Below are 18,724 nucleotides of genomic sequence, written 5' to 3' on the forward strand. Positions count from 1 at the left end.
TTTTTAACATGAACATTCTGATACTAAAAGAACACCAGTATGTAGGGGTGTGTGTGTGTGTGTGTGTGTGTGTGTGTGTGTGTGTTTGTCTATGTCCCAAGAAGATAACCTGAAAGTGAAAGCTTTTTTTCATGGACTTAAAGCTTACCCTGAACTCATTAGAATCTTCAAAGCCATTTACATCCTGTCACACTTGGTTTGGATAGAGAGCCCAGATGCTATATCACATTTTAAGCTCTACCCATCTGCACATGATGACTTCACTTGTGCTACTGTTACTATCTTGTTTGGCAAAGAACAAATGAGACCCTTTCACATGAATCCACCAACACGTCAATATTTTGGGAATTCAATATTTTAAATGTAATCATTTGACGTGAAAGAAAGCTGAGCGATGAAAAATTGATGCTTCTGAACTGTGGTGTTGGAGAAGATTCTTGAGAGTCCCTTGGACTGCAAGGAGATCCAACCAGTCCATCCTAAAGGAAATCAGTCCTGAATAGTCATTGGAAGGACTGATGCTGAAGCTGAAACTCCAATACTTTGGGTACATGATTCAAAGAACTGACTCCTTGGAAAAGACCCTGATGCTGGGAAAGATTGAAGGCAGGAGGAGAAGGGGAAGACAGCGGGTGAGATGGTTGGATGACATCATGGACTCAATGGACATGAGTTTGAGTAAACTCTGGGAGTTGGTGATGGACAGGGAGGCCTGCAGGACAGGATGTACTGCAGTCAATGGGGTCACAAAGAGTCGGACACAACCGAGCAACTGAACTGAACTAAACTGAAATGATTGCAAGTTTGTGCATTTGTTTTTAAAGATCTTGCCACCCCTAACGGAGGAGTGGAACTATTATCTAGACGCATTAACAGACTAACCAAGTAAACATTGGGAAGGGGAACAAACCCCTCAGATTCAAAGCACTAGTCGTTACCCTTTGATTGTTCTTTACCTGCCCATGGCCCCTGGTGCAGCTCCTGCTCCTCCGACCGTCTTTGCATGGGGCTTGAGAGGCCGCTTCTTGTTCTCCAGATGGGGCAGCAGTAAGTCTGCTGACATGGCAGGATCTCACAGAAAGTGATCTCAGGTACTTGGAAGGAGGGCAGTGTGGTTGCCAGGGTTGTATTAGGTGCTGCAAAGCATCAGGCAGAGGGGAGGGTAGTGGCAAGGTTAACCTGAAAGGCTGGTTCTTCTGTTGACAATTCACATGAAACCCAGGCTGGGTTTGAAGGTGACGGATGCGGAGATCTTACCTGAGGGGGAAGCTGTGGAGGGCAGAGCTGGCTCCTGAGAGCTTGTGAGGTTGCTGGAGGAAGAGAACAAAACAGTTAACAAAAGAGGCCTTCAAGAGTCCTCCCCAAAGGAAAACAAGACGGGAACTCTTACCCGGAAGGGGCACTTGGGGTACATCGGTCTTGATCTTTTAAGCTGAGTATGTAAAGGGAGATTATCGTCAAGCCACTGTTTAAAAAATGACAAAGGAAAGAGTTACATGGCTGATTTGATTCCAGGTAAATCTCACAGAACCAGCTGCCAGAGATGTGCCCTCCCAGACCACACAGATGAGCGAGCTGGGGGCGGGCGGCCATGGAAACCAGCACAGTTCTGCTTCTTTGCCCTGGTAAGAATAATCTCCCAGTCTTCCTGGAGCTCAGAGGCTCCTGGGGTAGGTGGAGCTGACGCATTTTTCCACAAGCAGCCCCCTGACGCTGGCAAGCTGTCTCAGAAGTGTCTGTCACTAGAGGAAGATTACAAGAGGAAGTGTGTCAAGCACTGGAGGAAGCCCTCTGCTCCTTGCAGGAAAAAGTCAGAGTAAAGTTCACATCCCCCAGTGGAGGCGGCTGCGTGGTGGTGCAGGGAGATGAAAGGCCACACAGATTTAGCCAGCGGTAGGTACCAATCCTTTTGGCCGCTTCTGACATCTTCCTGCAGCCTGTCTTTTGAGAGCGCAGTGCATCAAATTGGACAGAGGAAGGAAAAGCAGTGCCATAAAGTATCCATTTCCACTTTAAGTGACTTCAAAATAATGAGTGTATCGTTCCCCACAAAGATCGGAACTTATACATCCAAGTGGAGGCTTTCCTCAAAGATCCTGAGCTTTGGGAAGCTATTCCTAATACCACTCACACATCCTAACACTCAGCATCCCCTTCTCTGGGAGAGGGGGGCGGTGACTATAGAACTCTGCCATCCTACTGTGTGTGGACAGAAGGGGACCTCACTTGACCTCCTGCCAGCTCGATGTCACATCTGGTTCCCTAGACTCAACTCCTCATTATTTCGTTCCCCAACAAAGATAGTGGGTTTACCATCATTAAATACCTACAAAGAAATGTACCCCCCATTTTAATTCAGCTCACAGAGAAAGAGTTTTCTCAGAAGCAGCTGGTTACTACCCAGCGGGCACAGGGCTGCTTGGTAAAAGCCATGCTGAGCCCCAAAGATGCCATCAGACAGAATCTGTTGTGTTGCCGTGGCAACTTCTTGCTGTGGTCCAGTCTCCCTGACTTTGTTCTCCCACATTCCCCATTCTCTATCTCTGTACTATTGATCCTTAAATATGTTTTCTGATCCATCTGCCGTCTGCGTCAATGCATGGCCCAGGCAGCTCCTAGGATCATACACCAAAATAGACATCTGCTTCTTTCTTTAGGGTTTTGACCCCTCTCGGATACATCACAGGCTGGAAACAAGCCTAACACCACCTATTTCTGGTCCTGGAGGTCAACAACATTGGAATTCATAAGATCTGATGGGCACAGTTAAAAAGCAGTCTCTTCATGTCAAAATTAGACTTCCTATATGCTTTGCATTTGGCTTTCATGGGAACCTGTGTCTCTAGAGAATGTTAAGCATGTCTGTGAAAGGTCAAGGTGCTCACTCTGTACTGAACTGAAAATCCTAGCAGAAGACAAGTTCATTTAGGAGAGAGAAAAAAGTACACCAGCTTCTATAGAAATTCTATGTAGTGGTGTGGAATATTTGGGGATGCTTCCCACAGTGGGCAGTAGCAGGGGAAAAGTTAAAATGCTGAGGGGAGAGAAGGGTACAGAGAGACCAACAATGTCTCCTATAACTAAGAAGTTGCCTTAGTTCAAGGAACCGGAAGCATCTTTGGGCCCATTGCTTACTTAGCCTCTGAGGATAATTGTCTCATCTGGGACATGGCCCAGGAGCTAGTCCTTTCCCACACTAACACAGCATTTTGGAGGGATAGATAAATACCCATTTTACCCTGTGAACGGTCAGACAGGAAACCAGAAGGCAGGGAAGACACAGGCAAGATGACCAGGGCTCAAAGGCTGAGGAGCCACCGTAGCGGCAGCATAGGCCTGAAGACCAGAGGCCTGAGAAACACCTCTCATCCCACAGAAGCACGACTCCTCCTCCTGTGGAGGAGGGATGGCAGACCAAGGGCATCCAGCACTTGCCTAGCAAGTACCTTGTCCTTTCTGTATTTGTTTGCTTTAACTGCTTAGCACGTTTGGCTAGAATTTCATCATATTGCATATCTTGGGATAATCTCATGGTCTCTTTAGGCACAAAATCCAGAAGAATCCTAACAAATGCAAGTATCCAGGGGAGCGTGGATTGTACCTGGTTGTTTACTCACTCTTTTCCTCCAAGTAGATGGGAAAGGAGAGCAAAGATTTTGCAACAGTTATTTGCAGGGCAAGACTAAACAACGTACACACACTTACGCACACACATACGTGCATACACACAAACATGAAAGCCACAATGAGCTAGTAAAAAATAGTCAGTTGATTATAAAAAAAAGATCATTTCATATTCAAGAGCAGAAAGCCTGTGCTTTTTTTTTTCCTTCAAAGAATGAGTTTACAAAGGACTCCCTCATCTCTAAGTGAAATCAAAGACCAACACTTGGTTTAAAGGGCTTCTCAGTCTTCAAAGTAAATAGAAAGTCAGTCCCCAGTTCATGTGTGAGAAAGGAAGATGGAAAGAGAAAAAGAGCTTGACGTAGAATAACACTGATGTTTTTCTTACCAAAATGCCATCACAGCAATGAGGGTTATAACCAAGCTCTGGAAAACCCAGTTAGGACATGACTGTTTTTTTCCTGAAAAAGAAACCTATAAAAAATTCAGCAATGAGAAATGACAAGTCAGTGACACCAACTTTGAGAAGGATGTCTGAAGACTCACTCCCCAGGGGATCTTTGCTGCTGCCTTCAGCCTATCTCTCCCTCCTCCGCTCTGAAAACGAAGTTCTTTCAAAGCCAAGTCTTTCCCTTTCCTTGGCACTCCAGGCCACGCTCTCTTTTCCCTGCAGGACAATTGTCTGTGCCATTATTTAGCGCTTATTCTTGAAGTTTTATGAGAAAAGAGGACCTGCCAGACAAGATACTGTCAGAACACAGAGGTCCGTTTCTTTTAATACGATACTTTCGAAAAACAAAATGCCTTCAAGTCATGATAGAATAAATCCCAATGGAAGAATTTCAGGCAGCATGACAAATTGCAGAAAAGGTTTTTGTGGCATGAAATACTATGAATTACTCCTTAAATCATATATATTAGTATCCAATTCTGCCACCTATTTTTGAGAACAGTTCTGGGCCTATGTCTTATTTATTCTTATATCCCTTCAGCAAATATACATTAAATACTATGATGAGTAATACTATAGGGGGAAATGAAAATAAGTAAATTACACTTTCTAGGAAATTAATGAAATAAACCTTTAGGATTGGTACATATTGGCATTAAAAACTTGCACATGAGGAATGAGCCAGAACTAGGATAGACAGCTGTGCAGTTGGTGAGGAATCTGACTAGAGACAGGAGAGGTTTTCTGCCCAGTTAAATATAAGCTCTTTAAATACAAGTTTTCCTACTAATGCAATAGAAAGTGTTATGTTTGCTTCCTCCTGGGGGTCCAGGGTAAGAAGGGAATTGAAGGATGGCAGTAGACAAGAAAAAGCTTAAATTGGTCTTTGAATTTCTTGGGTAGATTATCTGCATAGAGAAACTGTTCTTCAGTGTAATATTGTGGGTGGGATTATCTGTACCCTTTTTAACAGTTTCCCAAATCTTGAGGGCTATTATATATATAAGATATTATATTATATATATTATAATATATGTATATTATAACTGACTCATTCGTAGGTGCAATAAGAAACCTCTTTGAATACCAATAGGCTTCTCTTGTGGCTCAGCTGGTAAATAATCTGCCTGCAATGTGGGAGACTTGGGTTCAATCCCTGCGTTGGGACGGTCCCCTGGAGAAGGGGAAGGCTATCCACTCCAGTAGTGTGGCCTGGAGAATTTCACAAAGAGTCTGACAAGACTAACTGGCTTTCACTTTCACTGAAAACCAATAGCTCAGTTGCTAAAGAATCCACTTGCAATGCAGGATGCCCAGGTTCAATCCCTGGGTGGGGAAGATTCCCCTGTAGAAGGAAATGGCAACCCACTCCAGTATTCTTGCCTGAAAAGTCCCATGGACAGATTAGCCTGTTGGGCTACAGTCCATGGGGTCACAGTCAGACACAACTTAGCGACTAAACCACCACTGAATACCAAGAAGTAGATGGTTTACACCATTCCTACATCTCACTGGAACAGTTCTGAGGATGCTCTGCTAGTGATCTGTGCACAGAAGGAACTCAGCGGAATTTACTGAATTGATTAGAATTAAATAGTATTAATTTCAGGATAGCAGCTTCCCTCCCAGCCTACTCCCTAAAGGTGACAGACTGTTTTAAATCTCTGTGGTTTTGTTCCAAATCCTTTGACCTAATATAGGAAAATCACCCAAGACCTGGAGTCAGACTTGGAGTCAAGCCCTGAACAAGTCATCGAAGCGTCATTGATCCTCATTTCTCCATCAATAAAAAAGGAAGGATGAAATCATACCTGCCAACTTTACAGAGTTATTGGGTGGATCTAATTAACAGTGTAATGGTTCTCAATTCAAGTTTGCATGAAGATTACTATGGAGTTTGTCAAAAATCTAAATGCCCTGAAACATTCTGATTCAATAGGTTTCCATTCAGACTGAGATGGGGGCTGGGAATCTATAAGAAGCAGGATAATGAAAAGTGTCTGCATCAGTTCCTTCCCTTTCACCCTCCTTCTCCATGTCCTCAGTGAATTTTTACTTGAACTCTGAGGTTTTTCCGACTTCACCCAAGTCAACAGCACACATTGGTATTTTACCAAGCTCCCTGGAAGACTCTGATATATGCCAAAGTATGAGAATCACTGAAAGGGTGGGTTTGAAAATACTAATGGTGAACACTTTTATGGCACTTATGTGCCACACCCTCTTCTGGGTGCTTTATGTATACTAATTTATTGAACCTCACAATAATTCTCAACAACCCTATAAGGCAAGTACTATTCTCATCCCTGTTTTAGAGATGGGGAAAAACGAGGCTCAGGGAGCTAAGTTCTTCACTCAAGATCACACAACTAATAAGTTACGGAGCCAGGCTTTGACCCAAAAAACTCTTGGCTTCAGAATCTGTGGGGCTTCCCTGGTGGCTCAGACAGAAAGAATCTTTCTGCAACGCAGGAGACCCGGGTTCGATCTCTAGGTTGAGAAGATCCCCTGGAGGAGGGAATGGCAACTCACTCCAGTTTTCTTGCCTAGAAATTCCATGGACTGAGGAGCCTGCTGGGCTACAGTCGATGGGGTCTCAGAGTCAGACACAACTGAGCAACTAACACGTTCAGAATATGCGCTGTTATTCTCAATGCCGTGCTGCCTCCCTTTTCCTGTCTGTAAAGAAAGGAGACACTGCACAACCTATTGTTATTATTCAAAAGGTCTTCACGGCTACCAAATGAGCTCCTTAACTGCTGATCCAGAAACTGAGACTAACTCATTTTCAGCCTTAACCTCTCTCCTCCCTAACAAACTCCCACCTAGTCCCTGAAGCCAGCACCGGCTCCCAGGCAGGCCTTGGCTTGTGCCATTCCATCCGGTTCCGGCAGCTCCTGTCACTTTCCAGCCGAAGCTTTGCCCCCTTGAAGGCCCAGCTTCCATGCTGCTCCCGCAGTGCTCTGAGTTTCTACATTATTTATCACTTCCAGGTACAGCTGGTCTTTTTATTCTCTTCTGATTTTGCCTGGCTACTTTAAACTTCTTTTCTCTTTTCTTTAAGATTTTTTAAAAATGTAGACCCTTTTAAAATCTTCACTGAATTTGTTACAATATTGCTTCTGTTTTCTGTTTGGGGTTTTTTGGCCCCAAGGCATGTGGGATCTCACCTCCCCAACCCCCTGGGTGGGGGAGACCTGCACTCCCTGCAATGAAAGGCAAAGTCTTAACCACTGGACTACCAAGGAAGTCCCTAGCTTAAAATTCCTTAGAAGAGGTGACATCTTACTCACCTTTGCCTTCACAGGCATAAGACAGCGACTATAAGAGGTCTTTGAATTGAATGGATGCTCTTCAATGTCTATACAAGTCCTGGACTCTGTGTTCACACCCCAACACCCCCGCCACCCGTGCACCCAAGACATTAAATCTCTTAATGTTTTAAATTTAGATTGTTAGCCTACAGTGAATATTTTCAGACTGGGTCTCCATTCATGCATTGATTTAACGAATAGTTCTTGAGTACACACTATGTGCCAGTCCCTGGGGACAGAGAGTGAGGAAGGCAAACACAGAGTCTGTTCTCATGGACCATATATTGTAGTTAATATCCTGACAAAACTGTGAAGGAAAGAGATCCCTTAGGTGCAAGATGGTTGCCACAAAGGTCACACAGGAACCAAATGCATGTGCGCTTGCTAAGTTGCCTCAGCTGTATCTAACACTTTTTCAACCCCATGGACTGTAGCCCACCAGACTCCTCTGCCCATGGGATTGTCCAGGAAAGAATACTGGAGTGGGTTGCCATGCCCTCCTCCAGGGGATCTTCCTGACCCAGGGATCCAACCTGAGTCTCCTGCAGCTGCTGCATTACAGGTGGATTCTTTACTGTTGAGCCACCAGGGACGCCCACAGGAACCAAATAGTACCTTCCAATCAGGGCCTCCATTGACGTAGATACAGTTCCTTCTTTTCCCTTGCAAACTGGTTAGTACAAAGAGCACCTTCCCTACACAATATTGTTACTATTTTGTGTTTATTGAGTAACCTGCTATGTGCTGGGCATTGTGCTGAGGACTTTAGATCGTTTAATCCTAGCAGTTATTTTTGTAAGGTAGCCACTATTATTATCTGTTCAGTTCAGTTCAGCTCAGTTCAGTTGCTCAGTCGTGTCTGACTCTTTGCAACCTCATGGACTGCAGCACGCCAGGCTTCCCTGTCCATCAGCAACTCCCAGAGCTTACTCAAACTCATGTCCATTGAGTCGGTGATGCCATCCAACCATCTCATCCTCTGTCGTCCCCTTCTCCTCTTTCCTTCAATCTTTCCCAAGATCAGGGTCTTTTCAAATGAGTCAGTTCTTCACATCAGGTGGCCAAACTACTGGAGTTTCAGCTTCAGCATCAGTCCTTCCAATGAATATTCAGGACTGATTTCCTTTAGGATGGACTGGTTGGATCTCCTTGCAGTCCAAGGGACTCTCAAGAGTCTTCTCCAACACCACAGTTCAAAAGCATCAGTTCTTCGGTGCTCAGCTTTCTTTATAGTCCAACTCTCACATCCATACATGACTACTGGAAAAACCACAGCTTTGACTAGACAGACCTTTGTTGGCAAAGTAATGTCTCTCATTTTTAACATGCTGTCTAGGTTGGTCATAATTTTTCTTTCAAGGAGCAAGCGTCTTTTAATTTCATGGCTGTAGTCACCATCCTCAGTGATTTGGGAGCCCCCCAAAATAAAGTCTCTCACTGTTTCTATTGTTTTCCCATCTATTTGCCATGAAGTAATGGGACTGGATGCCATGATCTTCGTTTTCTGAATGTTGAGCTTTAAGCCAACTTTTTCACTCTCCTCTTTCACTTTCATCAAGAGGCTCTTTAGTTCTTCTTCACTTTCTGCCAGAAGGGTGGTGTCATCTGCATATCTGAGGTTATTGATATTTCTCCTTGTAATCTTAATTCCAGCTTGTGATTCATCCAGCCTGGCATTTTGCATGATGTACTCTGCATAGAAGTTAAATAAGCAGGGTGACAATATACAGCCTTAATGTACTCCTTTCCTGATTTAGAACCAGTCTGTTGTTCCATGTCCAGTTCTAACTGTTGCTTCTTGACCTGCATACAGATTTCTCATGAGGCAGGTCAGGTGGTCTGGTATTCCCATCTCTTTAAGAATTTTCTACCATTTGTTGTGATCCACACAGTCAAAGGCTTTGGCATAGTCAATAAGGCAGAAGTAGATGTTTTTCTGGAACTCTCGTACTTTTTCCATGATACAAGGGATGTTAGCAATTTGATCTCTGGGTCCTCTGCCTTTTCTAAATCCAGCTTGAACATCTTGAAGTTCATGGTATTATCTGTTTCCCAATGCAATTAAGTAAACTTTCCCAAGAACACTTCTGCATGTTTATTTATCCATGTATTTATATCTGTTGGCATATACCAAGAAACTTGTCTGCACCATAGCATTTTAGTACTTTATAGTAGAATACTGAACTCTTCTTAAATCCTCTTAGAATAGTTCAGCGATGTACAAAAGTAGAGAGTAAACCAGGACAATGACCCAAATATCAGGTCAGCCCTTAACAAGATATAGATGAAGGTCATAAATATCTTCTTCTGGGAACATCAGTGGATCTGAGGCATAAGCTGAGGTTCACAGCTTTCTATGAATGCACCTGGGAAGAGAGGACTGCAGCTCCCCTCTCACTGACACTTCTCTGCCATGGAGAGGCTGTCCTTTAAGCTAATAAATGATTAACCTTCACTTTTTACTGTAAATGTTATCCTATTTGATGAAATGCTCCATTCATTAATAAAATTGCCACATTTTAAGCTTTGCAAGCAAGTGAATACCTAGTCTCTATTTGCATATAGAGTACCAAATATCAAAGGGAAAAGAGAGATTTAGAGATTAACTGACACCCCTTTGGGATCTTTTGGAACCAAAGATAAGGGACTAAGTCGAGTTAAGGAATACATACAGGTCTTATAACCCAGGGTCATCTGCTGATGAATTTCACTTGTTGGGGAATATACACAGAAAAACTGGCAGAGTAATATTTCTGAAATGAATGTCCCTAACCTCCTCTTTGAAAAACCAAGTAATATCTATTAAAGGAATAATATTTAAATGACTTTGTGCATAAGGATACATACTAGAGAACCCATCAACAAATAAACGATGAAAAAAAATTCTTAATTAATTTTCATAAACTCCATTTTAATAGAAAATATCATCTCTGTTCATTATAAATTTAAGTCTATTTACCTTGCTGTTTTTTTTGGAAATGGTCCTTTTTGGAGAAGATGCACTAAGAGCTCTGCTAAATTTGCTTTAAAAAGAGAAAGAGAAAATTAATTACAAATCAAATGCCTCTCTGGGAGCTACATGACAAAGGCCCAGGCTGTCACTAGCACAGTGGTATGGCTCATTTTTGTAATACAGTGGTAATTTTAAAAAGGAAAGTCAAGGCAACTGAGAGTTCTTTTTGTGTAAAAGAACTTTAGTAAATATAAGTAAATGCATTAAAATTCACATTTCCCCCTTTCTCAAAACTATACCCCAGAAAATATGCACTTACCTCCTTAAGTAATAAAAAATTGAATAACTTTTGTCCCTGAGGATCAAACATGGTTTTCTAAATTTAGAAATGGTCCCCTTTCCTTGTTAAAAAGAGAGAGGGTCTGTTTGTTAAAATGTAGCACATCCTATAATCACCACTCTTAAACAGATCCATTATATTTTGTTTCATCTTAAAAGCAGCAACAGAAAAAATAAGAAAATTATCACATAAAATAATTGTGTTTCAAAACATTCATTCTAAAAGGAGAATAGAGACTTAATTAAAACAAAGTAATGGTTGCTGCTTGGTAGACAAACCATTCAGATTGTTATAGAAAGGTCTTTCTAGTTATAGAAAGACCCTCATTCTCCCTTTCTCCAAATTTCTGTGGCAGTCGTGGAGGTACCTGATTGAGCTCGCCTCACTGGCAGAGGACTTCCAACTACTGAGCCGCTTTAGCCTGGCCAGCTTTCTGTTCCATATTTCTAACTCTTCTATTCTTTCTTCAAGGTTGTTGGTTAATTTGCAAAGCTGCTTCACTGCACCCACATTTTCCATGAAGATCTGGTCCTGAAAATGAAAATAATTCAGAGCAGATAAGTTTACAGTTTGAGACCACTAGACAAGTGTCCACAGCCAATCTAAAAACAGTTCAACACTCCACTGAAAATGGTTATATACACACACACACACGACACACATACAACCTCAAGTTCATTCAAGACAAATCTGGAGGCTTGAAACTTAAAGTGATCTTGCTAAACTTCTGGTTGTGCAGTAAAACTGCTTATGTTCAATTTGCAATAAAATGGAAATATGTCCTTGCAATATAACAGAGAGAACAGAGCTGAAGGACATTGTCAAGTTTTGAATCCAAAGATTTATTTTCAATGGCCATTATGCTCTATTTAAAACTCATAAAAAGAAAGTCAGAACAGGCTTCTGAATGTTGATTTGTGTGTGCATCACTAAATCATCATAAAGAATGACTCCAGTTTTCCCTGGTAAAATGTACATCAAATTGCTCAGGTGAAGGAAGGAAGAATGAAGATCTGGGGCTTTTCTCTGAGCTCTGCCACCTGCTAGATGTGAGGTCCCAGTTAAATAGAACAACTGCTCTGAGCTTCAGTTTCTTCATTTATAAATGAGAGAACAATTCTTGAGGTATTAATTTTGTCTTGCTATTACATGCAATTTATATTTTAGCTTAAACAAAATTTTTAAAATAACACTTAATTCTTCCTATTCAGAAAAAGTTATTGACATGTCAGAAAGAGCAAGAAAGGAGAGACCAACCAAAACCATAGGGTGCCAGACATGCCTTTCCCTGTCCACACACTTCAGCCATCATAGGAACATGTGTGTCTATCCTGTGTGTGCATGCTCAGTGACTAAGTCGTGTTTGACTCTTTGTGACCCCATGGACTATAGCCCGCCAGGCTCCTCTGTCCATGGGATTTCCCAGGCAAGAATACTGGGGTGAGTCGCCATTTCCTTCCCCCAGGGATCTTCCCAACTGAGAGATTGAACCCATATCCCTTGTATCTCTTGTATCTCTTTTATTGGCAGGAAGATTCTTTACCACTGAGACACCTGGGAAGTCCCATAATTAACAACGCTGCTGCTGCTGCTAAGTTGCTTCAGTCGTGTTGGACTCTGTGCGACCCCATAGACGGCAGCCCAGGAGGCTCCCCTGTCCCTGGGATTCTCCAGGCAAGAACACTGGAGTGGGTTGCCATTTCCTTCTCCAATGCATGAAAGTGAAAAGTGAAAGTGAAGTCACTCAGTCATGTCTGACTCTTAGCCACCCCGTGGACTGCAGCCTACCAGGCTCCTCTGTCCATGGAATTTTCCAGGCAAGAGTATTGGAGTGGGCAGCCAGTGCCTTCTCCATAATTAATAATACTATATCATATACTTGAAAGTTGATAAGAGAGTAAATCTTAAATGTTCTCACCATACACACAAAATGTAATTATATGAGGTGATGGGTTTGTTGATAAACCTTATTATGGCAATCATTTTGCAATATAAGTGTATATCAAATCATCATGTTGTATACCTTAAACTGACATAGTGCTGTGTGTCAATTATATCTCAACAAAGCTACAAAAATTCAGTTGTGAGGGAGGATAGTTTATTTAACTAAAACAAGATCAGAGATGAATTGATAACTGTGGAATCTGAGTAAAGGATACAAATTTTATTACTGTATATAAAGTATATAAATTTTATTACTCTTCTCTCTCATTTTGTATGTTTGAAATTTTTCACTAAAAAAATGTTTAAAAATAAATACATCACAAAATAATAACAATTCAAAAAAAAAAAAAAAAAGTCTCCTGACAAAGGCTCTTCTAAATTTTCTAATTCCGGTACAGATTTCCCTTTACTTCTAAATTTGTTTTATAAGAACAACTCAGAAATCACAAAGATAGGAATGACATTCTATGGTTCTAAACCATAATAAATGTCATATTACAATTTACTGTAACGAGTAGAAAGCCTTAGAGTAGAATTATAACTGTATTATTTAGAGTGGGTCACAAGGTCATAGGATGTCCACTTAGCAGTCCAACACAGGCTCCCAAGCATCGTCTCTGACTCTCTCCCCCAGTGGGAGATCCGTCACACAGTTCATCATCCAAGACCTCCTGAATCTACCTACTTCTCCCCATCCTCACTGGAATTACTATTTCTCATAATATTTAAAAAACCATTTCTTGGCAACTGGCTTCATTTTTTCTCCTTAAAAAAAAAAAAGCTTGCTTGATATATTAATTTGTGATTTAGTTCACACTAAAACAGACTGTGGAAAATGATGTTGATGTCCTCTCTAAACCACAGTCAGTTTTTTCTGCCATGCTTCCCCACAGGACTTTTTCTGCTGCCTCACGACACATGAGCGATGGCTGCATTTGTTTGGTCACATGTCAATAATGGGGAAAAGCCAGCTCTGATCTCTCCAACTCAAATTTGCCAGCACCGTGCATCTTCCATGTAGATCCAATGGGCAAGAAGATAATTCATGTGTTTTCCTATTTAAGAGGAAACAGAGCTGGAGAGGGGATTTACTACTGCCTTTCGATAGTAATGATGGCTTTGACTTTATGGGTCCAAAGGCAGATTACCAAAAAAAATAAATTTCTAGGACATGTCATGGGGATTGACTCTTATTAGAAGACTTCTGACTTATCCTCTATCACCATAGTGAAGTCAGTACAAATATATTATTCAAAAACATTACATTTTTAATCAAAAACATAATCTAGAATTTTCTGAAAATGACCTTTTCTATGCAAGTGGTAAGGTCTCCATGAGTTCAATTTAACTATGAATGTGCACCTAGACGGCTGAGGAACTTTTTCTAAGTATCCTTGCATGTAGAGGTTCATATTCATTAGGACTGAGAAGTGCATAGGGTTGGGGAATTTTGAAAAGCTTCCCCATCTGATGCCCACTGTTGGTTAAGAACTATTTTGTAACTGAATCTAATTTAATTACTCAACTCTGTCCAGTTTTTAGTGATCATTTCAAATGAAACCCACTACCTCAGCTGAAATGTAGCTTTACAATCGTGATGTAAAAATGATGAAAATTAATATGTACATTATTATGTATGAGGTAGATGGTTGGTAAGAACTTACTGAATAGTATGCGTGACTGCATAGTTGCTCAGTCACGTCTGACCCTTTGTGACCCCATGGACTGTAGCCCGCCAGGCTCCCCTGTCCATGGGATTCTCCAGGCAAGAATACTGGGGTGGGTTGCCATGCCCTCCTCCAGGGGATCTTCCCAACCCAAGGATCAAACCCATGTCTCATATGTCTCCTGATTAGCACCACCTAGGAAGCCCAGTGTATAGTACAGGAGAAAGAAAGAAGAAGGTACAATCTGTTTATAGGACATTTATTAAGACAATCTTTAAAATGCATACCAATATACATTAGGTGCAGAAAAATACCGTTTGATTCCACTTATAGGAGACACCTAGAATAGTCAAATTCATAGGATCAGAAAGTACACTGATAGATGCCAGGGGCTGGGTTGCATGGGGGAGGGAGGATGGGGAGTTAGTGTTTAATGGAGATAGTTTCAAATGAGGACCATGAAAAATTCAGGAGATGGATAATGGTGAGAGGTGAATATACTTCATGTGATTGAACTGTGCAATTGTGAAGTCGCTCAGTCATGTCCTACTCTTTGCAACCCCATGGACTGTAGCCTATCAGGCTCCTCTGTCCGTGAGATTTTCCACGCAAGAGTACTGGAGTGGGTTGCCATTTCCTTCTCCAGAGGATCTTCCCGACCCAGGAATCGAACCATGTTGCAGGCAGATGCTTTATCATCTGAACCACCAGGAAGGTAAATATGGTTAAAATAGATGTTTTATGTTATGTGACTTTTACCATAATTTAAAAAAATTTTTTTAATGATTAAACCAGATTGCCACCAAAAATTGCTCATAAGTGTGGGGGTAGGGGTAGTCTTCACCCAGCATTTATTTAAAAGACTTGCTTTGGGGTAGGGGTATACATGGACAGTATGAGCATATTTTTTGGAAGGACACTCAGGGCAGTTTGGCAAGTGTGTGTGCATAGAAAAACAACAGGAAGAGTTTGTGAAACCAGAGACCTTGTTTAGCTTAGACGTGCCTCTGTCTCAGCCTTGCCTTTCACACAATCCCCTTCGCAGGCTGTGCTCTAATCATACCTAACTTTGTGCCCCTCATGGAAAATATATCATGTATCCCCTGGCCTCTGACTGCTCCCTCTGCCTAGACCAGCTGTCATCCCTCTTCACCCACCTGCCTTTCACTTGGTATCATGTTGACCAGTATTATAAACCCCTGGAGACAGGGCCTGCCTCTCGTCCACAGCAGGTTCTTCAGCACCGGGCATAAGTGAATGAGCGTTTTTACAGCCGTGATTCAAGAAGCCCTGAAGCACTGAGACAACACAGCCTTGCTCTCTGGTGAAACTGAAGGGAGTGGCCAGACTTCCAGTCTGTTTCTTTACCTGAGGTTTCTCAGAGAAGCGAAGTCTATGTTCCAAATTCCCTTTCCATGTTAGGAAATTCGAGTGAATTAAGCAAACCAACACTGGTGTCTGATACCCTCGGTGGGATGGGCCAGTGACTTGCTGGTCACCTGCCGTGTGACTTCCACTCTGGTGGTACACATCCTCGCACCGCCTCCTCACCCGCTAGGAGACAGACTGCAGAATGCTCCCGGGTCCCTTGCAAGACTGACAGTAAATGAGCCCCACATGGTGGAGCAGCCAGGCAGCGGACTTGATTTCTCCTCTCTTTGGGAATCCCAGCTTGTCTCCTGTCTAAAAACACTAAGGAAGGATAACTAAGCCTGATAGCAGAGAATGCTTTGAGAGGTTGGAACAGACTCTTATCGCTTTCCAGGGAGAGTCACAGACTTGAAAAATCTCTCCCTGTGGCATCTGATGTTGCATAGACTGATGTTTTTATAATAAAATCATGGGAATAAAGCTGCCTATAATTGAGTATTATGAAAATGATTGTCCAAGGGAGAAGAACTGTCTTCTAGCCAATGGGTGTGCCTGGCAATTGTTTAGGCTTTGGATAAACTCAGCTTTAGATCTTTGTCCAAGAGTTTATTTGTGGACAGCTCACCAAGCTTTGATGTGGATTAAAAAAAAACAACAACAAAAAACCTAGAATCCCCAAACCAGAAAAGCAGGCTCTGAGATGATGTGGGAGCTCAGACTTCAGCTCAGTTTCTAGCAGGTCCCTGGAGGCGAGGTTTCCCTCTTCCCGGGCAGTTTTCTCTTGCAAACAGGGCAACTCTTGGGCTCACTCCTCTGGATGTTGTGTTTTCACCTCTGCTTTACGTGGGAGGAGCACAAGTTCATAAAACTGTTTACTATTATGTGTTTTATTGTTGCCCTTTATTTGTTTGCTTTAGAATTCTTGCTTAATTTTCATTATCTCTGTTTCAATGTAATTTTCTGTGGAAGGGCTTGAGTCCTTTGACTGAGATAAGTTTCCAGTTGAACAAACACATGGCACAGTTTGTTGCAATTCTTTGATTTCTTGTCTTCCCTGGGTGGCCAATGAGCTCTTTTTGTGGGCAGCGTCTTATGACTCCTCAGGGCCAATGCATGGCACATGTAGTTCAATAGTCAATTAATGAACAGAATCAATAGTTCTTTTTCAAGGACCTGGGATGTCTTAAGTGTGTGTGCTCACTCAGTTGTATCTCATTCTTTGTGACCCCAAGGACTGCAGCCTGCCAGGCTCCTTTGTCCATGGAATTTTTCAGGCAAGAATACTGGAGTGGGTTGCCATTGCCTTCTCCAAGGGATCTTCCTGATCCAGAGATGGAACCTGTGTGTCTCTTGAGTCTCCTGCACTGGCAGGTGGATTCTTTATCACTGTGCCACCTGGGAAGACTGTCTTAAGCACAGGGAGAAAACAAAGTAAGGTAAGGTAGACAGGATCTTTACCTTCACAGACCATGTTTTCTAGTGGAGAGATTACCCAAGAACAAGTAAACCAGAAGTAAATAATATAGTTTTAAGTTGTGATTAGCACTAGGGAGGAAGCCATTGAAACAAAAAATAATTGTTCTTCTCTTAAGCCATTGGTATAGATTTGATCTATTTTATTTAAGAGAGCAACGATGGAAAAAAAAAAAAAAAACGCTTAAATAACAGCATCAAGTGGAAAAGTACATTCTTGCCCTGAAAAAGAAAGGTAATCCAATGGAAAACTGGGCCAGGCAATTCACATAAGGAGAAACCTAAAAAGCTAATATAAGAAAGAGATGTACAACTTTATCACTCATCAGAAAAACACAAATTAAAACAGTAAGAAACCACTTTACCCACATTAGAAGTGAAAAAAATAGAAAGTCTGAAAATGTCAAGTATTGATGAGGACACAGAGAAGCAGTCAGCCTCATGTACTGCTGTTATGAGTCGGAGCTGACTAACACTCTGGCAGCATTTTGTAGAATTAAGGCTGTGTGTATCCTATACCACTTCCGGAATGCATGCCAGAGAAAACCGCCCACATATTCACAAGGAGGCTTGTGTGAGAACATTCACTGCTGCATAGTTGTGGTCAACAGAGTTGGAAGAGTCCATCACTGGAAGAGAACGTAAGGATACAAGCCAAGGCATTTCATGCATCAGAGTATGAGCAGATGTATATAATTCAAAGAAATTTAAAACACATTCATGGAACACTAATAATATTCCAGACAGCCTGACTATCCAAGGATATATATGAAACACATTAGCATGGCTGCCATTGTTGTCGGGGGTTGCATGGAACAGGAGGATGCGGAGAAGAAAAAATGTAAGAAAGAAAAAGAGCAGCACAACGAGGAAGGTAGTGCCTCCACTCTAAAGTTCCAGAGATAAAGACAGAGAGGAAAATCTACTAGAGAAAAAACAAAGAAGAGAAACAGATTTTACATCTTGAGAGATACCACTCTGAGTCCAAAGTTTCTTTACCTACTCTCCAGTGCTCTTAACTCATTTTGTCGTTCGAAGGCAGAGTGATGGACTCTACATGGTTGAAACTAAGCTCAGCAATCTAAGAGCTTCATGGATGAAGGCTAAGCAAACTGAACTATATCTACAGGGAAGAAGCTGTTCTGACCTAGGGGCCAGACTTTACAGGTAAAGAAAAGTCAGGACTCCTCAGAAAGGGACTGGAGTATCCTTAAAGACTTTATTTTTTAAGAAACTGCTGCTGCTGCTGCTGCTAAGTCACTTCAGTCGTGTCCGACTCTGTGCGATCCCATAGACGATTCACAAATATTCTCTTTGAAACTTTTGGCAAAGGTCCGTGTAGTCAAAGCTAGGGTTTTTCCAGAAGTCATGTAGGGATGTGAAAGCTGGACAATAAAAAAGGCTGAGCAACAAAGACTTGATGTCTTCCAACTGTGGGGCTGGAAAACATTCTTGAGAGTCTCTGGGACAGCAAGGAGATCAAACCAGTAGATCCTAAGGGAAATCAACCCCAAATATTCACTGGAAGGACTGATGCTGAAGCTGAAGCTCCAATACTTTGGCCACCTGCTGCCACTGGAAAAGACT

General features: G+C 42.0%; 1 protein-coding gene across 1 annotated transcript in view; it reads right to left on the reverse strand.

The window, feature by feature from the left end:
* The window catches only part of MYRFL (myelin regulatory factor like), a 117,851-nt gene that overhangs the window by 14,578 nt on the left and 84,549 nt on the right, over window positions 1-18,724 (reverse strand). Inside the window, exons 14-19 of the mRNA XM_052640568.1 lie at window positions 11,050-11,213; window positions 10,349-10,412; window positions 4,013-4,098; window positions 1,391-1,432; window positions 1,258-1,310; window positions 957-1,136 (exon numbers count right to left, since the gene is read on the reverse strand). Of these exons, the coding sequence (XP_052496528.1) occupies window positions 957-1,136; window positions 1,258-1,310; window positions 1,391-1,432; window positions 4,013-4,098; window positions 10,349-10,412; window positions 11,050-11,213 (589 nt within the window). The remainder of the gene's footprint in view (window positions 1-956; window positions 1,137-1,257; window positions 1,311-1,390; window positions 1,433-4,012; window positions 4,099-10,348; window positions 10,413-11,049; window positions 11,214-18,724) is intronic.

This window comes from Budorcas taxicolor, chromosome 5 (assembly GCF_023091745.1).
Source record: "Budorcas taxicolor isolate Tak-1 chromosome 5, Takin1.1, whole genome shotgun sequence".
In the NCBI taxonomy this organism is placed as follows: Eukaryota; Metazoa; Chordata; class Mammalia; order Artiodactyla; family Bovidae; genus Budorcas; species Budorcas taxicolor.